We start from the raw sequence: 23,920 nt of genomic DNA, 5'->3' as shown, positions 1-23,920 counted from the left end.
AGTAAACCCATCAACTCTGCACGATTATTAGAGTTATGCCCTGTTTCAACTGCAAACCCACAAAGCATGTTTCCTTTATCATTCCGAATAATGCCACCTGTACCTGAAGGACCTGGATTACCAAGAGAACACCCATCCACATTCAATTTAACCCAACCCTGCTTAGGAGATTTCCATTTAACCGGAATAACTATCTCATGTCTCATCATATTAATAGGCATATTGAACCAATGTAGAACTCCTTCATCTTGCTTAGTGAGCGAATTAACATCCTTAATCTTTAATGCAATCCAGGATACCCAATATTTGATAGAACACTATACCTGTTGAACCGATTCCATCAAACCTTCCATCCTGGCCTTACAACGCTGACCCCATAAACGCCAAGTTATGATGGCTGGAAGAAGACCCAACAATTGACCAAATCAAGTAGAATTTTTTGCCCGCCTATACCAACACTCCACCCGCTGTCTCCAACTCCAACCTTCCCTCCAAGGAATACTAATAACCACCGAACAAATACGCCAAATTTTTTCCACAAAATCACCTCTCGCAAGACTATGATTAAGATCTTCATACTCAGATTCTGAACAACAATCGCAATGGGAGACAATAGGAATACCTATTCTGCGGATTCTGTCATCCACCGGGAGACAGTTATGAATGGCTTTCCACATAGTAATAGACATCTTCTTGGGAAGGGCAGGCTGCCAGACCCATTTTGCCCAAGGGAAATCTGGGCCCCTTGTTCGAATACAATTCCAAACACTTTTGGTAAAGAAAAGCCCATCAGCATTAAGGAGCCAAATCAGAACATCCTTCTCATTATTAACCCGACCCAATTGCAAAACAAGATCCTCAGCTTTTTGATGACCAACCAACCGAGTAAACAGTTCCATATTTCAGCCCAACCCAGATTTGCAATCTTTCAATTTAAGGTTCGGCATATCTGAAATCCGAATATTAGTACAAAGAGGGCCATCATCAGCCCACTTATCAAGCCAAAAATGGATTTTACCCTCCCGCACTTTCCATTTAGAGTTAGCTTGCACTAAAGGAATATTCTGCGAAATCATCTTCCAAAAAATAGAACCTTTCGTAGAGTCCACCATAGAGATATGTTTGTCACCAACATATTTAGCATGAAAAAAATTGGACCAAAGAGAAGTACCTTACAAAAAGTTCCAAGCTAACTTCATGTGGAGAGAATATTGCACATCTTGGAGACTATGAATGCCCAACCCTCCTTCCGAGACAGGCTTACAAATGTCCATCCAAGAACGCCATTTTTTCTTAGCTTTTCCATCTCTGACACCCCTGAAAAAGGTGCTAATGATTCTTTGCAGTTTCTCAATCACGGCTTTAGGAGTCCTTAAGATAGAAAGACTGTGTACGGGTATGCTTTGGAGAACATGTTTAATAAGAATCAACAGCGCCCCGCTAGATAACAATCTGGTTTGCCAACCCTCCAATCTGGTCTGAACTTTAGCAATCAAATCATCAAAGTGAGCAATCTTCAATCTTCCAGAAATAATAGGAACTCCCAAATATTTAAAAGGAAAAATTCCTTCAGTAAAACCACTGAACCGAAGAAGAGCCCGACGTCTGGAAGCAGAAATCTGAGAAGAGAAATAAATAAAAGATTTGTTTTTGCTAACTGCTTGCCCCGACCACTGTTCGTACTTCCTCAACACATCAGTAATAGCTTTCAAGGATGCCTTGCCCCCATTACAGAAAAGAATTATATCATCTGCATAAAGAAGGTGAGAAATAATAGGAGTACCCCTTGGATGATAAAACGGAACAATCTTACCCATATGTATATGATTTTTTATCATCCTCGAGAGGATTTCCTCCACAAGAATGAATAAATAAGGAGAAATGGGGTCACCTTGTTGCAACCCACGACCACCTTTGAAAAAACCTTTGGGAACCCCGTTCATGACTACAGAGAACCAAGGATTAGTGATACAGTGATGAATCATCAGGCAAAAAAAATCAGAGAAACCAAAAGCTTTAAGAACATGCATAAGAAAAGACCAGTCCACCGTATCATTAGCCTTAGCCATGTCAATCTTCAAAGCAACATTCCCACCATGAGCTGGTTTATTAATAGCGTGAATCATCTCTTGAGTCAAACTGATATTTTCAAAAATGCTACAGCCGAAAAGGAAGGCTTCTTGTTTAGGAGAAATAATTTTTTCAAGCAAGGAAGAAAGACGATTAACCATGATTTTGGTGCAAATTTTATAGAACACATTGCACAAGCTGATCAGTCTAAACTTATCAAAACTCGTCGGATTATCCACCTTCGGTATTAAAACCAAGAAAGTTGCATTAAAAAACCGAGGAAGAGCCTTACCACGAAAAAATTCTGCCACCGCATCAACTAAATCGGCACCTACAATATGCCAACAAGAACGATAGAAACCCGACCCAAACCCGTCAGGCCCCGGGCTACTATCTTCCGGAATGGAGCAAAGAGCATCATATACTTCCTGAGAAGACGGAACACAAGTAATAATATCATTATCACTCTGAGATATAATAGGTTGGACAAAATCCCCCAGGTTAGGCTCTTGACAACCGTTACCAGCATGCAAGAATTGAGAAAAATAGGATATGGCCCTTTCGTGAATCTGCTCTGGAGAGGAGAGAATAGTACCATCCTCTAGTTTCATCTCTAAAACCTCTTTATGATTCCGACGACTAATAGCACGGAAAAAAATAGAATTAGCTTCACCCTTCTGAATCCAACCTTGTTTAGCAATTTGGGCTAAGCGCTTTTCTTCCCTGTCCAACCATGCTGAGAGATCCAACTGTGTAGCAACCAGATCATCCTCCACCGCGTTCGAATAATCAGATTGTAATCTAACTTCCAAGCCCTTTATCCGATCCTCAAGGTCCGCTATATGAATATCAGTTCTACAAAAAATATGCTTGTTCCAAGCTCTCAAAACAATTTTAAGTCTTTTAAGTTTAGTGACAAGAGTATATAAATGAGACCCCTCAACAACATCGCCATTCCAGGAATTCAAGACACAATCAAAAAAATTAGCATGAGAAACCCACATTTGTTGAAATTTAAAAGAAGGATATCCATACTTGACAGGCTGAGATTCAAGCGCAACCGCCATAGGTGCATGATCAGAGGAGGTGCGCGCCAAGTATTCCATATTAACATTGGGAAAAACAGCTAAAGCAACTGTATTAAGGAAACACTGATCAAGACGAGCCCAATGTCTAGAAATTCCTGAATGACTGTTACACCAAGAAAGAGAATTGCCATGGAAAGGCATATCAAGGATCCCACAAGAATCCACCCAACCATTAAACTCCTCCATGGCCAAAGCCAGCCGTGGCCTACCGCCTCTTCTTTCCGAGTCATTTATGATAATATTAAAATCTCCCAGCACCATCCAAGGTAAATTATGAGTATTAGCATCCATCAAAGAACCCCACAAACGCCTTCGCTCCAAGTAGGAGCATTTCGCATAAACAAAAGTAATGCGAAGGTCATTCCAACTATTGATACGAACAGTCAAAAATTGGTCTCCCATAGAATCAACAACTAAATTTAAATCCTGAGACCAAAACAACCATAGCTTACCGCCATCTTCAAAATTAGAGCAACATCTATCAAAACCCAATCTATCACGCCACATATCTAAACGAGAATTACTAACCATAGGCTCAGCAATAGCAAGGAGTTTAGGATGTAGTTTCATTACCAATTTTTAAGCCGCTTCCTCGACGTACCAACACCCCGAGCATTCCAATACAAGTAAGATATCTTCATAAATTAAGGCGAGAGGGTTTGCTTACAACCCTAGATGAGCCCCTTAATTTAATACCTTTCCTGTGACGTTCTTTTTTTGATTGAATATCTGAGTCTAATGTCGCAAGTTTTTTCTTAGCAATATGTTCTGTAACCTCTTCTGAATCCGTATTTGAATAAACGTGCCCATCAGAAACATCATGGTCTTGTTCCATATCTACATAGGCTGGGTCACTTCCGTCTTGGGCACTAATCCCATCTATGTTCGGTATTTCTTGGTTCAACGTGAGTGCTTCCTCCACAAGAGTTACATCCGTATTAGTATCGCCCATATGCGAGTTGATTCCCGTTTCCAACTCTTCATGGATAGCTATCTGCCGTGAGCCTTCAATGATCGGAGCATCATGTAACCCCTCCATATGAGAGACCATCTCGTTAATTGCTGCAGCATCAACTGTAGAATTTTCAGGATTGATCTGTTTTACATCTGAAACTTTGTTTGCCTCTACAGTTGTATCTTCAACCTCTCCATCTTCAACCTGTTTCGTATGACCCTCCCTTTCCGAGTTTTCTAGATGAAGCTCATTAGACTGGGTTCCAATCTCTTGCACGACTTTTTCTCCCATCTTACTAGACTCGCCTTTTTGCACTATAATGGTAGGTTGCTCATCTTTCTTTTCCTTAATCACCCAAGTCAGATTCGGTTTTTCATTCTCATAGTTTTCCTTCAACTTAACATTCTGTTTTTTTCCTTGCCATTTGCAAATTTTATCATAATGGCCTTGGATGTGACATCTTAGACAATAAGCAGGAAGAGTCTCGAATTCTATGGTCTGATAAAAACTTTGAGGAATTCTAGGTGTACCTATCCACAAGGCTTTGATCGGTTCTTTTGTAACATCCATCTCTACACATAGTCTGGCTCCATCCATGCGGGTAGCGCATCTAGTAGGATTATCCCTCTTAAGAAATTTGCCAATCGGAGCCATAATGTTGCACAAAAAAGACTCGTGGTAGAAGTTTGGAGGAAGACCCGGCAGAGTAATCCACACCGGGACGCGAACAGGTTCTTGATCTTCATGAAAATCGGTGGGCCAGTGAAAAATTCTATATGGGACTCCATTAATCTCACAGTTTTCACGTGCAAAGGCCTTCACAAAATCATCCTCCAGCTATAGATGTACGAAAACATTCCGTGGCTTCCGCATCGATGAGACGATCGGTTGGTTCGACAATCCCCATCTGGCTTTGATGAATGATCTGATGGAGTCCAGGGATGGTATTTGTCGTATAAACTTTAAAACCAGAGAGAATTGAAAAGGAATAGTAGATCTATCCAGTTTATCCTTTGAAAATAACACACATACCTCACCGTCAACCGTTTTATGAGATCTAAAGGGAACCACAACCTCAGGAATGGGCTGAGGAGATTTTAAAACCATATCTGCAAAAGTTCTGAGGCGTGTAACAATGGCCGAATTGGCCTAGAGGCCATCGGCGGCAGCCATGCATGAAGAAACCCTACACGCTCACGTTGAGAGGAAAAGGGTAAAAATGTAATATGTGTAACGTTGAGTAAAATGGTTTCATAAGAATGATACGTATGCTATGCAACCATATGAAACTACTCATATAAGGCAGATTAGTTGAGATTTTTCTCATGATTCTTAACTAATGGATAAAGACAAAGCAATTCAGAGACCGGCAATCAAACTAATTTCCAATACTAAAAGTTCAAATCATATAGACACTACAGTTAGGAAAAATCGAGAAAATTTAGTTGCAAGTATAATTGTACACTAATATGTGTACTAATATAATGTGATTGGTCAAAAAGTAAATTATCTAAAAATCTAGTTGCAAGCACAACTGCGCATTAATATGTGTACCAATCTAATGTGATTGGTCAAAAAGTCGATTTTATTGAAAATAATGTTAATTTAAATTTTAAATATGAATGAATCAGTATTGGTATGCAGATTAGTACGCAACTTTACTTGTACGTAGCAAAACTCTTATTGAAAATAGTGTTAATTTAAATTTTAAATATGAAAAAATCAGTATTAATACGCAGATTAATATGTAATTTCAACTTATATATAGCAAAACTCGGAAAAACCACCTTGTTTGTTCATCACTATAAACTGGTTCATTGGAAACACAGGTCTTATCCTGTGCAAAACAAAATATAATATTATAAGCAAATGTTTGATATGATACATGTTGACTTCATAAGAGAACATCTTCCCAAAAAAACGCACTTTTAAGAAAACAAGTTCTTCTTCAAGTTGACACCCATCCCATTACAACAAATATGGATTTCAAGCCATGGATTGTGGTTGCTATCATCACGTTTTAGTATTAAAACTAGGAATAACTGGGGGTAAGCTGTTAAATTAATATGAGTTTTGTTATATATAAGCATGGTCGCGTACTAATCTGTGTATTAATACTGATTCATTCATACTTAAAATTTAAATTAATACTATTTTCAATAAAATTTACTTTTTGACCAATCACATCACATTAGTGCACAGATTAGTACACAATTATACTTGCAATTATATTTTTTCTTTCTAGATTTATCGTTTGTTTTTACAGATGAGATGAGATGAAGGTTAAAAATTAGATAAAATATATTTAAAATATATATTTTTAATATTATTTTTATTTTGAGATTTGAAAAAATTAAATTGTTTATTTTATTTTATGTAAAAATTTAAAATAATTATAATGATTAAATAAGTTAAAAAATTTTGTGAAAACAAACGGGGAAGCTCGTAACTTATGAATCCAAAAGATATTGATACAAGTTTTGTGTAGCCAAAAAGTTATTTTTGTTGTATAAATATATATATATATATATATATATATATATAAATATTTGGCGACAAAAATTAATTCTGTTGTAATGTATTTTCTTTAAAATTAAGGAAAATATAAGGATTAATGGTGGAGACTCGTGACGAAGAAGAGCACAACAGTATCAACATGTGAACCACACAAAGACACAAGCCTTTAACACATATTCAACATGTGAACCACAGAATATCAAGGAAAACGTTTCTTGGATACGGCTTTCTAGCTCAGACACACATGAAGCCTTTAACAAACAAATTACGAAGTTCAAGGTGATTTCTGTTGAATTGTGCTCCTTTATTAATCCCACATCGGTTGCGTTAAAGGAAAGGGCAGGTTTTTAAGATTATAAATAAGGAGCTTAGTCTCTTAGTTTAAGTGCATCAGTTGAAAGCTTATCTAGTAATTTTTGACTTTAGTTAAATTTCTCTATTAACTTTTTGTAAAAAGGAAAGAGGTGTAAAGTTAAAGTTTTACTAGTGGGGTAGCTTTATAGGTGTGGTGAGAAGAAAAATTGTGTGATTGTAACAATTTTTCACATAGTGAATTTTCTTCTCTGGGTCTAGTGGTTTTTTCTCCTGTTTTGGAGTTTCCACGTTAATTTCTTGTGTTGTTATTATTTCTCTATTTTTCTTGTTATTCCTGCAAATGGTAGATCCTAGGGGGGGTGAATTTGGAGGTACAAATTCCCAACAATTTCAAGTCCTAGAAAATAAATTACTTGTGGAAAGAACTAATTGGAGAGTTTGAGATGCCAGTTCTGAGATTTAAATTATAAAATTAAAAAGAGGGAAACGTTCATGACACATCGAAAACTTTCAAAAATATGAGAATTTTCGTCATCTATGTTCCAGCAGTGCTACATGAGCATGAGCTCAGTCCCGAGAAGAACAAATTTTTTAATTTTTTTATTCATTTTTTATATTCTTAAATATTTAAAAAAAACACAACATCATTAAAAAAACACTTCATTAATCACTAGGTAAAAATAAAATAAAATAAAAAATTTATCGAAACCCATATCTCGGTAAGCCTAGCATTTTTCTACAAATAATTGGTACAAACAATTCTTATTCTAAAATAAAAAGTGGGCTCAACACCAAAGAAACAGGGTGAATTAAATATGGTGCAATACGCCATGTATGCTCAGGAAATAATTAGAAACATGATGAATCAGCTCGAACAACAATCTTAGCAAACAGAACCTAGAGACAATGAGCCGACTGGTTTGGAGGGAGCTCTTCCGGCAACAGCAGGAGCAACTGCATGCCCACCGGGGGTGCTCTGCTGCTCATTTGTTGGCAATGGATTCGATGGCATGCCACTTGGAGAAGCAAGGGGCATTCTATACCATCATGCAAATTGGGTTAGTTCTCATCAACAGAGACAAAGCAACACGGCAGAGTTGCAGTTTCATTTCCTGGTTTCAACACATTGGATAAGGGCATCCACTCACAAGCGACATTCAACTTGGAAAGGATGGAGCAGTCTTAAAATATATCGAAAGACAAGTTTTGAGCGTGATCAAACTGACTTCAAACTTTCCCCATCAAATATTATCCGGTACCCCGTCATGAAGTTCTCTGCATTAGAAAGATTTTCCTTTTACATGAAGACAAAACGAGGAAAATTTGTGTTGTGGGATGTTGCATAAATAAATAAAACGACACAGTTGCATACTTACATGCATAACCACCTCCTTCGTTTATTTTTTCATAGACTTCCTCTGGAAGAAATGTAAACGTTGTTCCACTATCAATCAGTGCACTGAAGTTTTGTCTGCTTAAGGCAAGAGTTTCCAATACAACAAGCCTCCACCCAAACAATGTAGGTTTTACTGAATGAAAACATTGAGTTAATCATGATTATTACAATAAAGGAGTCAGAATATGAATACATAGATTCACTAATGTGTATATATCTATATATATATATGTATATATTAATTGCTATTGTACAAAACATGAAAACATTAAAAAACAGAACGATGGTCCCTACCATATTCCATCTAAAGGTAAGAACGAAGTAAACTTTTGTGTGGCTGGTCCCAGATCCCTAATATATAACGGCATGAGAAAAACTTCAAGGTATTGATTAAATCAATGGTGGATACCACATAAAACAAAGCTACTTGAGTATATGTCCAGGAAACTATGAAAATTACATATTAGCTTAATAGGCTTGTACAGAAGAGTTAACAGAAGAGTTAGAAGAGCACCCTGTGGAAGTGGTGCATACCTTACCAGACTGGAGGCTACCTACATGGCTACCACCACCAGAGCAACTATGCTGCTGCTGCTGCTTCCTATATCCAATCAGGAACAAAACTCAAAATCCAACCTCAATGCAATCCTAATTCGCATGCGTCAGTATCATATATTAAACATGTGCATATTTACCCAGCCCTTCCAGTTAGGATTAGGATGAAGGACTTACCTTAACCTCCCTGAATGACCAACTATGATCCCTCTATCAACTGATCTAGGTACTTATATTCATTACAAAACACCATACGATTAGATATAACTATGATCCCAATATTAATGTTAAGGTATACAATACTTGACCGCACCTTCCTCAGCATAGAAACTTGTAAAATCAAGAGCTATAACAACTTAATTCACTGCCAGAAACAACACTTTGCAAAAACTGGGAACCAATGTAAATTGCTCTTATAACACTTTCATGGTCCTGAAATAGAAAATAAAAAAGAATATAACATGAATGCAAAATGTGGTAATCTAAAACGATCCTCTCGTAAGGTATCTTGGCCCTTGGGAAAAAATCTAGAGATAGAGTTGTTAGGTCCCTTTCTGTGTTGGGCTGTATAATAGGTTAATCTTGTACTGAATGTCAGGGGATGGGACATTTTTCTATTTAATATATTTGTCCTAGATTCTTCGGTTCCAAACGGTCACTGAGAACAAAAATGACATGTTTTCCTTTTTCCCATACGTCTGTAAGCCCGCGTAATGAAGATACGAAATATACTCTTATCCTGTGTTTACCCAGCAGGTCGTCTATCTAACACGAACTCCCGCAAAAAGCCACCGGCCACAAGTTTTGCACCAAGAATGGAGAAGCTATCCTTGCCGGAAACTGTCACTTCCCCTGCCAAACCATCTCAGTTCGCGGCTGAATGCTGGTTCGACGATGCATGTATCCTTGACATGGACTACTTTGTCAAAACCCTCTCCGGCATCAAGGCCAAGGGTGTCCGGCATGACCTCATCGGTTCCATAATCACCCACTACGCCTCCAAGTGGCTACCAGACCTCTCCTGCGGGGACGTCACTCAAAAGGGCCAAACAAATTACTTGGAAGAATCTCCGGGAAGCGTCACGGCCTCATGGATGAAGAAAAGGTTCTTCGTGGAAACCATAGTAGGAGTTCTCCCTCCTGAAAAGGACTCCATCCCATGCAACTTCCTTCTTTGCCTTCTCCGGACAGCCAATATGGTTGGGGTCGAGCCCACGTATATAGCCGAGCTTGAGAGACGGATTTCATGGCAGCTTGACCATGCTTCACTGAAAGAGCTAATGATACCATCGTTCAGCCATACTTGTGGGACTTTGCTGGATGTGGAGCTCGTTATTCGGCTGGTGAAGAGGTTTGTGAATTTGGATGAAACTGCTAAGACGGGGGCTTCTTTGATTAAGGTAGCAAAGCTCGTGGATTGTTATCTCGCTGAGGCTGCCCTTGATTCAAATATGAGCTTGTCGGAGTTGGTTGCGCTAGCAGGAGCTCTCCCTGGCCATGCTCGTGCCTCAGATGATGGGTTATACCGAGCCATTGATACTTATCTCAAAGTAGGTTGCATTTTATGATTAATCATTCTGATTTTCAGTTTTTTTTTGTAAGAATATCCCTCTGCTGGTAGATGATCAAGTATATAATTTTCTCGTTAATTTAGTTTCAGATTACTCTTTTTGGGTTCAGAAATGAACAATTTATGCTTTACTTGGGCGAAACGATTTCATTTATAAGAGTATTGCCTAATCCAGCTAGTATGATTCTCTAATGATGCTTCAGTAATAAGTAAATGACAAGTTCTAATCCAGAAGTAGAAAAGATACGTAGTAAGAAATATTTATACAAAAAAAAAAAGGTTAAAAAAAGAATACAAGAACCTCATCTGGGATTTATTAAAGTTTTGAGTGTTTTTTTCCTCCCCTCGGAAGGAAAAAAAAAATGTCCCAAGGGGTTAGTTCTTGTGTTGTCACCAGCACGAGATTCTTCATCTGAGGATGCCTGAAGGATTGGTTAGGTGGCCGGGTTCTAGCAGCTTGCAGGGCATGCAGAAATTTAATTGACATCAATGCCCTTGTCTATTAGTGATTAAAGTAGCCTAGATTTTTCTAAATTTGGCTTTTGGATTGGAAAAAAATCTAGTTATAAGCATAACTATGTACTAATATGTGCACTAATTTAATTTGATTGGTCAAAAAGTATATTTTATTAAAAAAATACTAATTTAAATTTTAAATATAAAGGAATCAATATTGTTATACAGATTAGTACACAATTTTGCTTGTATGTAGCAAAACTCTTTACATTGTCTTCATGATCTCATAGATCAGAATGTAAAAGCTGGTCATGTAAGGTGTGGGTGCCTTATTCTTCATTTAGATAACAGAAATATTTTAGTCATAAATATGTTATATAAAAGTAAATTCATAAAATCATATTGCTTGATATAATATGTCAAATTGTAAAATTCTTTTTTATCATAAAGTATATATAATAAATTATCACATGAAGCTATGCCACTTTGTAGATTTACTTTATTGTAATTTCTTTATGTGTATAGCACTTATCTTTACACAAATCAATATTTTGGGAAAAGACAAGAATAAATTATATAATTAGAATGTTTTTGTGCCCACGAATTAGTAATATATAGTTTGTGATCTGCATATAGTTATATAATTGATTTGCATACAAATGTAAATACTCATTTTGTGTTATTCTTATTCATCCATTGTTACTTCATCGCTTCCATGCATGCCTATATATGCATTGTGGAATCCTAAATTGCATGGTGCATGCATGGCCCGTTTTCTGGCAGGCACATCCCGCGACATCAAAGGAAGAAAGAAAGAGTCTTTGCAGACTAATTGATAGTCGAAAATTGTCACCAGAAGCATCTCTCCATGCTGCCCAAAACGAACGTTTGCCCGTCCGAGCTGTTATCCAAGTACTCTTCTCTGAGCAAAACAAGCTCAATCGCTATATTGATTGGAGTGGCTCCTTCAGTACTAGCACCTGGAGCCCGAACCCAGGGTTTGAACCTTCGGCTCGGTGCTACTCAAAGCGTGAAATGACAACTCAACAAATGGAGATAAGGAAGTTGAAGGAGGATGTATTTTGGCTTCAAAGCCAATGCAAGTCCATGCAAGCTCAAATTGAGAGGCTTACAGAGAAGAAGGGGTTTTTCAATTGGAAGAAATTTGGAATGCCTTCACTCAAGAGTGTTAATGTAATCGAAAAACTCGAACAAGTTGAAGTGGAGGAGAGTTTAGGGCGGGAAACACCATTGGACATGAAAACCAAGTTGATGAGAGGTCGGACTCCTCCCAGGCGGAGGAAATCTATGTCTTGAACTTGAAGGCGGGTTAGGAACCAACAAGCTTTAATTATGTTCTTGTATTGATGATGTTGTTTGTTATGTCTACACACTACAAAAAACTGTTTAGTTATATCAATTATTTCATGTCAAAATGATTATTTATTGTCAAAATAAGTCTATTTTTATTGTTTTTTCTTGTAGTAACAGAAAAACTTGGTCCAAAAAGTGTTTTACATATTGATTAGTACATCATATTTATTTTGAAAATTTCTACTTATAAGCCCCATACACCACACAACTCACTTCTTTCATTTTTTAAAATTTTTTTAATTTTTTTTAGATTTATTCTTTTTAAACTAATTCAATTTTCCTATTTATTATTCATATACCAAATATTTGATAAAATAAAAAAATAAAAAAAAATAGATGGTGTGTGGTATATGGGTTTATGTTTAGAAATTTGCATTTATTTTACATTAAATATGGTATAATAGGGATAATGAGTAGAAGTTAGAAGGGCTCTATAAAAAAAAGTCAGCTGATATGATAATCTATTTTTTTTAATCATCTATTGATTTTTAAACTTAAAATAAAATAATATATCTAATTATAGAAATTATTAATAGAAATAATATATATAGTTATGTGATGAGTAAGTCTCATATCCTCTATTTGAAAAAAATAGATAAATGTGAGATCTACATAAAAAAATATTTCTTTAATAATAAACATTATTTTTTTTAATAGAAGCGTGTAGAATTTTATACACACTTTAAAACTGTATCCTAACATTACTATATCATTAATAACATATTTTAATTTCTTTTATATTATTGTATGGTTGACAAGATATGGAAAGAAGTTTACTATATCAAAAGCATAAAGATTCTGGACCGTCCAGTATATATACAAATATTAATGTTAGATATAAATTTTAAATAAATAAATCTCATAAAAATCTAATTTCGTCCCAATTAGTATTCACTGGCATTGATGAAGTGGCCCTTTGGAATAGACCGTACTACTTCTCTTATTGCCAAGAGGATATCTTGTGGACTACAAACATGATGTAAACGAGTGTAATCAGCATCCATATCCATACCCCCCACCCCCAATGTTTATAAGCCACCTACTCCAAAATAATTATAAATTGAATTAATCTACAGAGGTAGATCACATTATTAACGTTGATAATTTTATTATTAATATAATAATACCGTCGGTCCGTCCTTCCAGAAGCACGATAGTCCAAGAAGTTGGTGCAGATTCTCAGATCCTAGAGGTCAGGAGGAAAGTTCTTTCGTAGAGAGTTTGACAACGCACGGCCCCTCCCGGCCCCCCCAACGTGGATATTTTCGTGACTCCTACCTCACGGGATGCTGAAATTAGCATGAACATCTTGACCACGTTAATTGAACTACTATTTTTATTATTATTATTATTATTATTTTCTCCATCTGGAAGCCCATCAGACAATTAACAACCGTGTCTCTCTATATCTCCTTTCCTTTTTTTTTTTTTTTTTCAGCATTCTTTTAAAAATTGCAAGTACTAAATTAATGTAATTTCCATTTTTAAAAATTGAGATTAATGAGTTTATTTTTCAATAGTAATATAATAATTTGAGTTAAATTGTTTATGAAATTTTGAAAAATAAAAGAGAAAAAGTTAAATAAAATATTATAAAATTAAAATATTATTATAATATAATTTTTTAATATTATTCTTGTTTTAAAATTTAAAAAAATTGAATTATTTTTATATATTTTTTTTAAATTTAAAAAAATTATAATAATTAACTAATAATGAGATAAAAATATTAAAGATTTAAATTTAAAAAAAATATTAAAATAAGATAAATGGAAATTATCTTATTATCGACACCAGCCATTTGCGCATTTCGTCACTGCTGGATGCCATCATTGATCTCTCTTTTGTCTTTTGCTTTTATGAATACTGCCGATATGATTCAAGGAAAATTTCAGCAGTATTGTTTTTCTCCCCATTGAAACGCTTGATTCTTTTCAAATACGTACATTTTGGGTTTATGTCAAAGTCAGACCATATTACTTTTTGTTTATGACTCGAAATCGAGAACGTGCGTTTTTTGTTTTTCCCTTAAAAAAAGATAAATAATTAGATATTTAAAAAAAAAAAAGTATTTTTTGTCATATAAGCGCCTTATCTTATTTTTTAAAAATTATCTAATATTATTCTTGTTTGTGAAAACTGATTCGGAAAATAAATTAAATGGAACAAAAAATAAAATTAAAAAAAGGTTGAAACGTTGTTCGTCATTGGCTGCTCGGTCGTTTGACTGGAACTCAAGACGCCGCCGGCCCTAGACAAGACATGATTTCCCACATTTGCGTCAATAGTCAAAATCATGTTTTTCGGCAATTCCACTTCCCGACCGCACCAACGACCGAACCAAAAGTTTAAACTATTTTAATCTCGGCACCCAAGCTTGAACTATTTTCAGTTTTTCAAAAGTTTGAATTTTTTCAATCGAAAAATTAAATTAAACAAAAATAATAATAATCTGATAAAATTGGAAATGCATTATTTACTAACAATATTTTAATATTATAAAATTTATAAATTATATTGAATAATTCTATTTAAAAATTTTTACAGCCATAATTTACATTACATAATTTAATTTAAAAGATAGATTTTAAATTTTATAAATCAAATTATATTATTTATATGATGTGTAATGTAAAAATTTTCAAATAATACTGCTAATAGAAAGAGCACAGGAGAGGGGAGGGGATGCATGGTTGATTAATTGAATACAAAAAATTTTAGAGTAATATTACATACAATCGTAGAGTGTGTAAATATCGCGCAATCGTTTTGAAAAAGAGTGAGAACCACGATTAAAAAGTTAATTTTTTTTTTATGTGGATTCTGTATTAATTCATTTTTTTTAAAGAGACTACGCGATGCTTACATAACTATGACTGTAAATATCATATATTAAAATTTTATATATATTAACTTTTATATATTCTTTATATATTTATCTGATATGATTAATTATATATTATTATCTTTGATATTAATAATTAATTTGATTAATTAAATTTATAAAATATATAAAAAATACGTAAAAATAATTTTAGGTAATAAAATTTAGACAATATACGGACGCATTGGAAAAATGTGGTTACAGTTAATTTATTGGATATTAAATAAATATTATTAAGCAATTTGTTTATATTTCTTCTAGAATCAGATGTATTTACTATTTTATATTATAGTCACCGCATTTGTCAATCCATGCTCTAATTACTTTTCAACAGTTTGGTGGATGGAATATGTATAGAGACTGACAATATATATGTATATATATATAAATAAATAAACAAAATTAATTACTTTTCTAATTCTGCTGCAGTCGTGTACGAGCAGTTGTGGGGGGTTAAAATGACGTGGCACCCGCCACATCAGCGTTAATATAAAGAAAACTCTATTTGCTGTCACGTGACCGCGGTGACATTACAAAGAGCAATGGCGGAACCGACGAAGGCGGCATAGGACGAAACGGTGCGCTTAACCGGTTCATCAAAATAGACCGTTGTCAACTTTTCTTGACCGTTCTCTGATTCTCTCCCTTCCACCCCTACTCCTATATAGGTGTGATGATCTTTTCTCATTTTCGACATTGCTAGAACGAGAACATAAAGCTGAACCAACCCTACAGAAAGACACAACACGTTGGGTTTTGGCGGGTTTTTGCAGTTGTTGCAGCATCGTTCTTTGGTACTTCTGTCCACAAGGATTGCAAATCGTACATATAGTAAATTTCTGAAAAAAATACAAATATTTCTGGGTTTTGGCACAGCATTAATCTTTTGTTGGGGGTCTAATAATGGATGCCTCCACTGATATCTACAAGGCCACTGCTAGTTTACGAGGTAGTTTACGATTACGCAATTCGTCGGGATGGAGGAATAATGCTATGGATGTTTTCTCGAAGTCTTCACGAGAAGAAGACGACGAAGAAGCTCTTAAATGGGCTGCCCTCGAAAAACTTCCAACGTTTGATCGCCTAAGAAAAGGTATACTAACTACTTCGAAAGGTGAGGCCAGTGAAGTTAATATACAGAATTTTGGATTTGAAGAAAGGAAGAAATTGCTCGAGAGGTTGATAAAATTGGCCGAAGAGGATAATGAAAGGTTTTTGTTGAAGGTCAGGAATCGGATAGATAGGTAAGAGCTCAGCCAATTGACGTTTTATTCTTTTTCCCAAGTTTTCTTGGGAGAGAACTGGAGTTAACTTGTTTCCTTTCCTTGAATATATGTACTTATTTTCCTTTCCTTGAATATATGTTCTTATTTTTTCGCATATCATTTAAAAGAATTTCTTCGTTTCTTGGAATTTTCTCAGAGTTGGGATCGATCTTCCAGCAATCGAAGTCCGATTTGAGCACGTTAATATCGATGCAGAAGTTTTTGTAGGAAGCAGAGCTTTGCCTTCATGCTTTAACTTCTGTGTCGGTATCGTAGAGGTAACTATATATCTGCATCATATACACCATAAGTTTAGTTAAAAAAGTTTTGTTCTTTATGAGTGTTTTGTTAAGTCGTTCTCGAATTTACACATCGCAGGGGTTGTTGAGTTTTGCCCATATTCTACCAAATAAGAAGAAACACTTGTCTATCCTTAAAGATGCCAGTGGAGTGATCAAGCCAAAGAGGTGAGATAACAGGCTTATCTATAATCATGAGATTCCGATATTTGGAATGAACTTCTGGGAACCCACGTTTCATGTTGTGCCTATCTATTTGACAGAATGACTTTGCTATTGGGCCCTCCAAGTTCTGGGAAGACAACACTGTTATTGGCTTTGGCTGGAAAGCTTGACCCAGATCTGAAGGTGAATATAAATTCATTTCAGTTACAATCCTTTCTTTTCTCTATTATTCATTAACTATTATCATTTTATTCTAACCAATATTTGAAAAATATAGATTCAAAAATTTATTCTTTGTTAAAAATTAATATCATCTAATAACATAATAATAATAATTAAATCTATTATACTCTATTTTTGATTTTTAATATCATATCTAATTCGGAAACTGTAACTTCTAATTTCAGTTCTCTGGGAGGGTAACTTATAATGGCCATGACATGAATGAGTTTGTGCCTCAAAGAACTGCAGCCTATATCAGTCAATATGATCTCCATATTGGAGAAATGACTGTAAGGGAAACCTTGGCCTTCTCAGCAAGGTGCCAAGGGATCGGGTCACGCTATGGTTAGATTATTACTTTTTGGCATCACTCTGGCCATTTTCTCCTTTCCTTCAATTGAACTTTTCCAAGGAGTAATCTGTAATCGAAAGAATGACTAATATTTTTAAAACGTGCAGATATGCTAGCAGAGTTGTCTAGAAGAGAAAAAGAGGCAAATATCAAACCTGATCAAGATGTTGATATCTACATGAAGGTGAGACAGAAATTATTGGCCAGTAATTATCATCATTGGGAGGTCTCTATCATTTAACTTAGTGTGAGGGATTTTTATTAACTAGTTTTTAACTTGTTCTGGACCTCACAAGAAAATTAAGATTCCAGTACTATTAAGACTAACAATGGTTGCAACTATAATCTTTAGCATGATTCATAGTATGAGCAAAAATTACGGTCACAGTTGGATTGAATAGAGTCATTAATCTTGGTATTTTTTAAACATGATATAGTTTTACAGTTTGTGATGATGGCTTTCTTCTGTTTATTGGCTTCTGATATATTAGGCAGCAACAACTGAAGGCCAAGAGGCTGATGTGGTGACAGATTATATATTGAAGGTAATTTTCTTATTTCCAATAGAGTTCTGCACGTGGATGACCATTAGGATTTTGGAAGCATTTGCATCATATCCTTAAGTTTTTTTTTTTAATTTGCTTCTCCCTGAACTTACAGGTTTTGGGTTTAGAAGTGTGTGCTGATACCATGGTTGGAGATGAAATGTTGAGGGGTATTTCTGGAGGACAAAGAAAGCGTGTCACAACAGGTACACGAGTTACATGGAAAATAAACTCACCTTTCCTGATACGAGTTTCCTATCTGATAATCTATGTAACCCAAATTACAGGGGAAATGATGGTCGGACCAGCAAAGGCATTGTTTATGGACGAAATATCTACAGGATTGGACAGCTCTACAACTTTCCAAATTGTGAATTCGCTCAAGCAATATGTTCATATTCTCGATGGAACAGCAGTCATTTCTCTACTGCAGCCTGCACCAGAGACATACAATCTTTTCGATGATATCATTCTCCTCTCAGATGGCTACATTGTGTACCAGGGACCCCGTGAAAACGTTCTCGAGTTTTTTGAATCCATGGGCTTTAAATGTCCTGACAGGAAAGGCGTGGCTGACTTTCTGCAAGAGGTTAGTGTAAATCTAGACTTCGTTGACCTCATTCATACTAATTAATGGCTTTGCAAATATTTTGGCAAGCCAAAAAGTGCGGTGCTGGCAGAATTGGCTCGACATGTAGATAAAGGAGATGAACCTTAAATGTGGAGTCTCACGTTTATTATTTTCTTTGTGATAAACTGGTCACAGGTGACGTCAAGGAAAGATCAAGAGCAGTATTGGGCCCGCAAAGATGAACCTTACAGTTTTGTCACGGCTAAGGAATTCGCCGAGGCATTCCAGTCATTCCATGTGGGAAGAAGAATAGGAGATGAACTTGCAACTCCCTATGACAAGACAAAAAGTCACCCAGCTGCATTGACCACCGAAAAGTATGGTGTTAGTAAGAAGGAGCTATTAAAAGCTTCCTTTTCAAGAGAGTACTTGCTGATGAAAAGGAATTCGTTTGTTTATGTCTTCAAGTTATCACAAGTAAGTTTAAAGTTTGTGTTATTTTTTTTTTCCTGTTACTTTCATTTTCTACAAACGGGATCTTGACTAGGTTTTCTTCTCTGCTTTTAGCTTTTCTTTATGGCACTGATTGCAATGACCATCTTCCTACGGACGAAAATGCCACGTGATGATACAACTGATGGAGCAATTTACACCAGTGCTTTGTTCTTCAGTATTATTATGATTATGTTTAATGGAATGGCAGAGATTTCTATGACCATTATAAAGCTTCCGGTCTTTTACAAGCAAAGGGACCTCCTATTCTATCCCCCATGGGTGTATGCTATTCCTCAATGGATCCTCAAAATCCCGATAACATTTTTAGAAGTTGCTGTTTGGGTATTCATGACCTACTATGTCATTGGATTTGATCCGAATGTCGGAAGGTACTTACAATGAATTTGCTGCACATTTAGCCAATGTTTTAGCCGTGTGTGCTTCCTAATATTTTGCCAATGTCCATCTTACAGGTTGTTTAAGCAATACCTGTTGCTAGTCCTTGTGAACCAAATGGCCTCTGGACTATTCCGATTTATTGCAGGATTGGGAAGGAGCATGATTGTTGCAAATACCTTTGGGACATTTGGATTCCTCTTGCTTTTTGCCTTGGGTGGCTTTATCCTCGCCAAAGGTAACAACACTTTAAACTGAGAAATTGGTTTACCATTTTTCTTTCCCCATTAACTACAATATACATTAAATAACGCTCCTTTGGTCTGTTCGCTTGCTTCTACAGAGGATATAAAGAAATGGTGGATATGGGGTTACTGGATATCACCTTTGATGTATGGGCAAAATGCACTAGTAGTTAACGAGTTCCTTGGAAACAATTGGAAAAAAGTAATTTCTTGAACTATACTTTTGAAAATTTATGATGTCTGCCTCTTATTAAAAAGCTAACGCATGATTATATTTAACAATAAAGGTTCTCCCAAACACAAACGAAACACTGGGAGTTACAGTGCTGAAGAATAGTGATTTCGCCACCCACGCCTATTGGTATTGGATTGGTTTAGGTGCAACTGTTGGATTCGTCTTCCTTTTCAACATTGGTTTCCCCATCGCTCTCACTTATCTTAATCGTGGGTATCTCCTCCTTTTTTCACTTTAATCGTTCTAAGCAAATCATATTTGTTTAAAATAATGAAAATTTTGTGCAGCATTTGGGAAGTCACAGTCTACAAAATCAGACGAACCAGAAAGCAATGAACAGGGCAAGCAGACAGGGGGAGGCATACAGTTAACACAGAGAGAAAACAGCTCGAGTCATAGGGGAAGTACCTCATCAGCAATTGAGTCCAGTCGTAATGGCAAAAGAGGAATGGTCCTTCCATTTGAACAACATTCCATCACTTTTGATGAGATTATATATTCTGTTGACATGCCACAGGTAACTTAAACAAAAGATTCTAGAACAGAAGAATTTCCTTGTATTGATTTTTAAAATAAGTATTGCCCAGAAACTCGGACCTGAATTTTTTCAATTGAACTTGTAGGAAATGAAGGAGCAGGGTGTCCTTGAGGATAAACTTGTGCTTCTGAAGGGTGTGAGCGGTGCTTTCAGGCCCGGTGTTCTCACTGCTTTGATGGGTGTTAGTGGTGCTGGTAAAACAACACTGATGGATGTGCTGGCTGGTAGGAAAACTGGCGGATATATAGAGGGGAACATCACAATTTCGGGTTACCCAAAGAAGCAAGAAACATTTGCTCGAATTTCTGGGTACTGTGAGCAAAATGACATTCATTCTCCTCATGTTACCGTGTACGAGTCCTTGGTCTATTCAGCATGGCTCCGCTTATCCTCTGGGGTTGATTCCGAAACAAGAAAGGTCGGTATTTAAAACACAATTCCTTCACTTTGCTGTTCCTATTTCTCTTATTGAATTGGCAATCTGGCTTGAGCTGACGCCTGGAGTCTGGAAATTCTTGCCCAAGTTTAGCTTGCTTGAATGTTGTCAAATATGAGCTTGTCTTCACTCGGCATGGAAGCGGACTATGACAACAAAACTGCAATGAATTTTATACACTGTCATGTGTGTGTGTACTTTGATTACAAAACTGCATGGCATTGTCAAGCATTGAGTCCCACGTTAGGCTGTACCTGGGTTATCTGGGCTATTTAAGTGATTACAAGGAGCCTAATTGTGATTAATGCTTTTGGGTTTTTGCAAACCTGAACCATGAAAATTAATCTCAATAATTCCACTTACAAGCTGTAATTTGTTCGTTCTTCAGATTGAGTTTACAAAGCATGTTCTCAATACTCAAGCATGATATGATGATGAAAGATGGTTGAATTGCCATGATGAGTTTGAATACCACTAGCAGAAATCCTGATTCATGAGTCTATCTAATTGTTGCAGATGTTCATTGAGGAAGTCATGGAGCTTGTGGAGCTGAACCCATTGAGGAATGCGCTTGTTGGGTTGCCTGGTGTAGATGGTCTTTCTACCGAGCAACGCAAGAGGCTCACTATTGCAGTCGAGCTTGTGGCAAACCCCTCCATAATATTCATGGATGAACCAACTTCAGGTCTAGATGCAAGAGCTGCCGCAATTGTCATGAGAACAGTTAGGAACACAGTGGACACTGGAAGAACGGTTGTGTGCACAATCCATCAGCCAAGCATTGACATATTTGAAGCTTTTGATGAGGTGAGAACTCTTAATTATCTACAAACCAGGTGAAAATTTGTCGATTCTCTTGTAGATTTGAACATGACATATAAAACATGTATTGCAGCTTTTTCTAATGAAGCGTGGAGGACAAGAGATATATGTTGGGCCATTGGGTCACCACTCTTGCCATCTTATCCAGTATTTTGAGGTAGGATGCTATAGAAATCAGAAACACCGACTGCCAAAGATCAATAAATTATTTTCTATGTTGAAAATGTCCTAATACCTTTACCTTTTCCCTGGCTTCTAGAGCACCGAAGGAGTAAAAAAAATTACAGATGGTTATAATCCAGCAACTTGGATGTTGGAAGTTACAAGTCAAGGGGAAGAAATTGCTTTGGGTGTAGATTTTACTGATGTGTATAAAAACTCAGAACTATACAGGTATGTTCATGTTAAATGACTGACTACATCACATTATTGAAAAAAAGGAAAATCTACAATCTTGACGATGTACGTAGACATCCTTGTCATTGTTAAGAACTTTGATTTTTTTTATGGCTGAGTTTTCTACTATCGTGTGGCATGTGCATCAGGAGGAACAAAGCATTGATTAAGGAGTTGAGCAAACCTGCTCCTGGTTCGAAGGATCTCTATTTCCCAACACAATATTCGCAGTCTTTTTGGACTCAGTGCATGGCTTGCCTATGGAAACAACGCTTGTCCTATTGGCGCAACGTATATTATACTGCTGTTAGATTTCTCTTCACTGTATTCATAGCCTTGGCATTTGGGACAATGTTCTGGGACCTTGGCACCAAGACGTAAGTAACTACCAGAACACTCACATCATGTGTGTATTTATGCATATTATATATATAGACTTTCATGGTTTACAACTACATTTTAATTTTTCCTTTAATTTTCTATTGTAGGAAGAGGATGCGAGATTTAACTAATGCCATGGGTTCCATGTATGCTGCTGTTCTCTTCCTTGGCGTCCAAAATGCTTCTACTGTGCAACCTGTTGTGGCTGTTGAACGAACAGTCTTCTATAGAGAAAGATCTGCTGGAATGTATTCTGCTTTGCCATATGCATTTGGACAGGTAACTAGGTTCACATATTGCACACTTAATATATATATATATATATATTTATATATAATATATAGTTCAATAACTGGGTATGTTAATGCAATTTTCATCTTTTGTATCAGGTTGCAATTGAGATCCCATACATTTTCGTGCAATCTACAGTATATGGCCTTATAGTTTACGCAATGATAGGATTTGAATGGACTGCAGCCAAATTCTTTTGGTACCTATTTTTCATGTTTTTCACATTGTTGTACTTCACCTTCTACGGCATGATGAGTGTGGCTGCTACACCAAACCACCATATTGCTTCCATCATATCCGCCTCGTTTTATGGTATCTGGAACTTGTTTTCAGGATTCATAATCCCCCGACCTGTAAGTATTTGCCACTTTAGATTTGTAGGTTTTTAATTGTACATGTATACATAACATTTGCTAACTCTCTTTTCTCCCTTCTTTTCCTTTCATTTATCTACTTGGTCAACAACAGAGGATTCCCATTTGGTGGAGATGGTACAGCTGGGCATGCCCTGTTGCCTGGACATTGTATGGACTTGTGGTTTCACAATTTGGAGATATTAAGGATTTACTTGAGGACAGTGATCCTACAGAATCCGTAGAAGATTACGTGAGAAGTTATTTTGGATTCAAGCATGAACTTGTGGGAGTTGTGGCAGGTGTGGTTGCTGGGTTTGCCGTGCTCTTTGCATTTATCTTTGCGTTTTCGATCAAGGTCTTTAATTTCCAAAGGCGGTAGACAGATTGTATTGATTATTTTGTATCAGATCATGTTAAATTTATAACAAGTAAGAATTTCTTTTGAGAGAGAGAGATAACTGCAATATGCATGTATTCTAGACGCTCTTAATAAGCAAAACTTATTGTATTTGGTGGATGCAATTTTGATCGATCGCTCATCTGATGCTGTCCACCTATTCCTTTTTTTTTTTTTTTTTTTTTTTTTTTTTTTTGCATTTTTGGTTTTGGGTTGGGGTTAATAATCCGAGCGGCCTCCGATGTAGTCGTTTTTCTGTATTGTTGGTGTGAAGTTTGAACAACATTGAGGACGATAACGGGGAATACGCCATGTTTGTTCCGACTTTCGATG

At 36.2% G+C, this 23,920-nt stretch overlaps 2 protein-coding genes and 1 long non-coding RNA gene across 4 annotated transcripts; 2 read left to right on the top strand and 1 right to left on the bottom strand.

Annotated features, from left to right (window-relative positions):
• Positions 1-7,589: 7,589 nt before the first annotated feature.
• Positions 7,590-9,465, bottom strand: LOC122301096. The gene is made up of 2 exons (XR_006240137.1): positions 8,322-9,465; positions 7,590-8,220 (listed from the first exon to the last, which is right to left on the bottom strand). It is a non-coding gene; the product is annotated as an uncharacterized LOC122301096 (long non-coding RNA).
• A 73-nt stretch (positions 9,466-9,538) lies between these two features.
• Positions 9,539-12,397, top strand: LOC122301092 (root phototropism protein 3-like). Its single transcript, XM_043112180.1, has 2 exons — positions 9,539-10,446; positions 11,706-12,397. The coding sequence occupies exons 1-2, from the start codon at positions 9,610-9,612 to the stop codon at positions 12,237-12,239; spliced, it is 1,371 nt and encodes a 456-aa protein (XP_042968114.1). The 5' UTR covers positions 9,539-9,609; the 3' UTR covers positions 12,240-12,397.
• A 3,462-nt stretch (positions 12,398-15,859) lies between these two features.
• Positions 15,860-23,729, top strand: LOC122301089 (pleiotropic drug resistance protein 1-like). Of its 2 annotated transcripts, XM_043112177.1 has the most exons (23): positions 15,860-16,424; positions 16,603-16,723; positions 16,824-16,912; positions 17,008-17,092; positions 17,317-17,476; positions 17,591-17,667; positions 17,975-18,028; positions 18,144-18,234; positions 18,316-18,617; positions 18,795-19,076; positions 19,167-19,483; positions 19,568-19,728; positions 19,834-19,937; positions 20,023-20,179; positions 20,258-20,487; positions 20,594-20,926; positions 21,461-21,751; positions 21,840-21,923; positions 22,026-22,159; positions 22,312-22,539; positions 22,651-22,822; positions 22,933-23,187; positions 23,303-23,729. In XM_043112177.1, the coding sequence occupies exons 1-23, from the start codon at positions 16,084-16,086 to the stop codon at positions 23,567-23,569; spliced, it is 4,335 nt and encodes a 1,444-aa protein (XP_042968111.1). In that variant the 5' UTR covers positions 15,860-16,083; the 3' UTR covers positions 23,570-23,729. The 2 variants fall into 2 exon arrangements, with proteins under 2 accessions (XP_042968111.1, XP_042968110.1); XM_043112176.1 differs by having other exon boundaries at positions 18,144-18,617.
• The last annotated feature ends 191 nt before the right edge of the window (positions 23,730-23,920 follow it).

The sequence above is a fragment of the Carya illinoinensis genome, chromosome 2 (genome assembly GCF_018687715.1).
Source record: "Carya illinoinensis cultivar Pawnee chromosome 2, C.illinoinensisPawnee_v1, whole genome shotgun sequence".
Lineage (NCBI taxonomy): Eukaryota > Viridiplantae > Streptophyta > Magnoliopsida > Fagales > Juglandaceae > Carya > Carya illinoinensis.
Note: the sequence above shows the minus strand (reverse complement) of the source record. Positions and strands in the feature narration are given on the sequence as shown.

Coding starts and splice junctions, on each gene's coding strand:
- LOC122301092 (XM_043112180.1), top strand. CDS start 9,610: ATGAAGATACGAAATATACTCTTATCCTGTGTTTACCCAGCAGGTCGT. Junction 10,447..11,705: donor CCATTGATACTTATCTCAAA/GTAGGTTGCATT, acceptor GTTTTCTGGCAG/GCACATCCCGCGACATCAAA.
- LOC122301089 (XM_043112176.1), top strand. CDS start 16,084: ATGGATGCCTCCACTGATATCTACAAGGCCACTGCTAGTTTACGAGGT. Junction 19,077..19,166: donor ATGTCTTCAAGTTATCACAA/GTAAGTTTAAAG, acceptor CTCTGCTTTTAG/CTTTTCTTTATGGCACTGAT. Junction 22,540..22,650: donor TGGGACCTTGGCACCAAGAC/GTAAGTAACTAC, acceptor TTTCTATTGTAG/GAAGAGGATGCGAGATTTAA.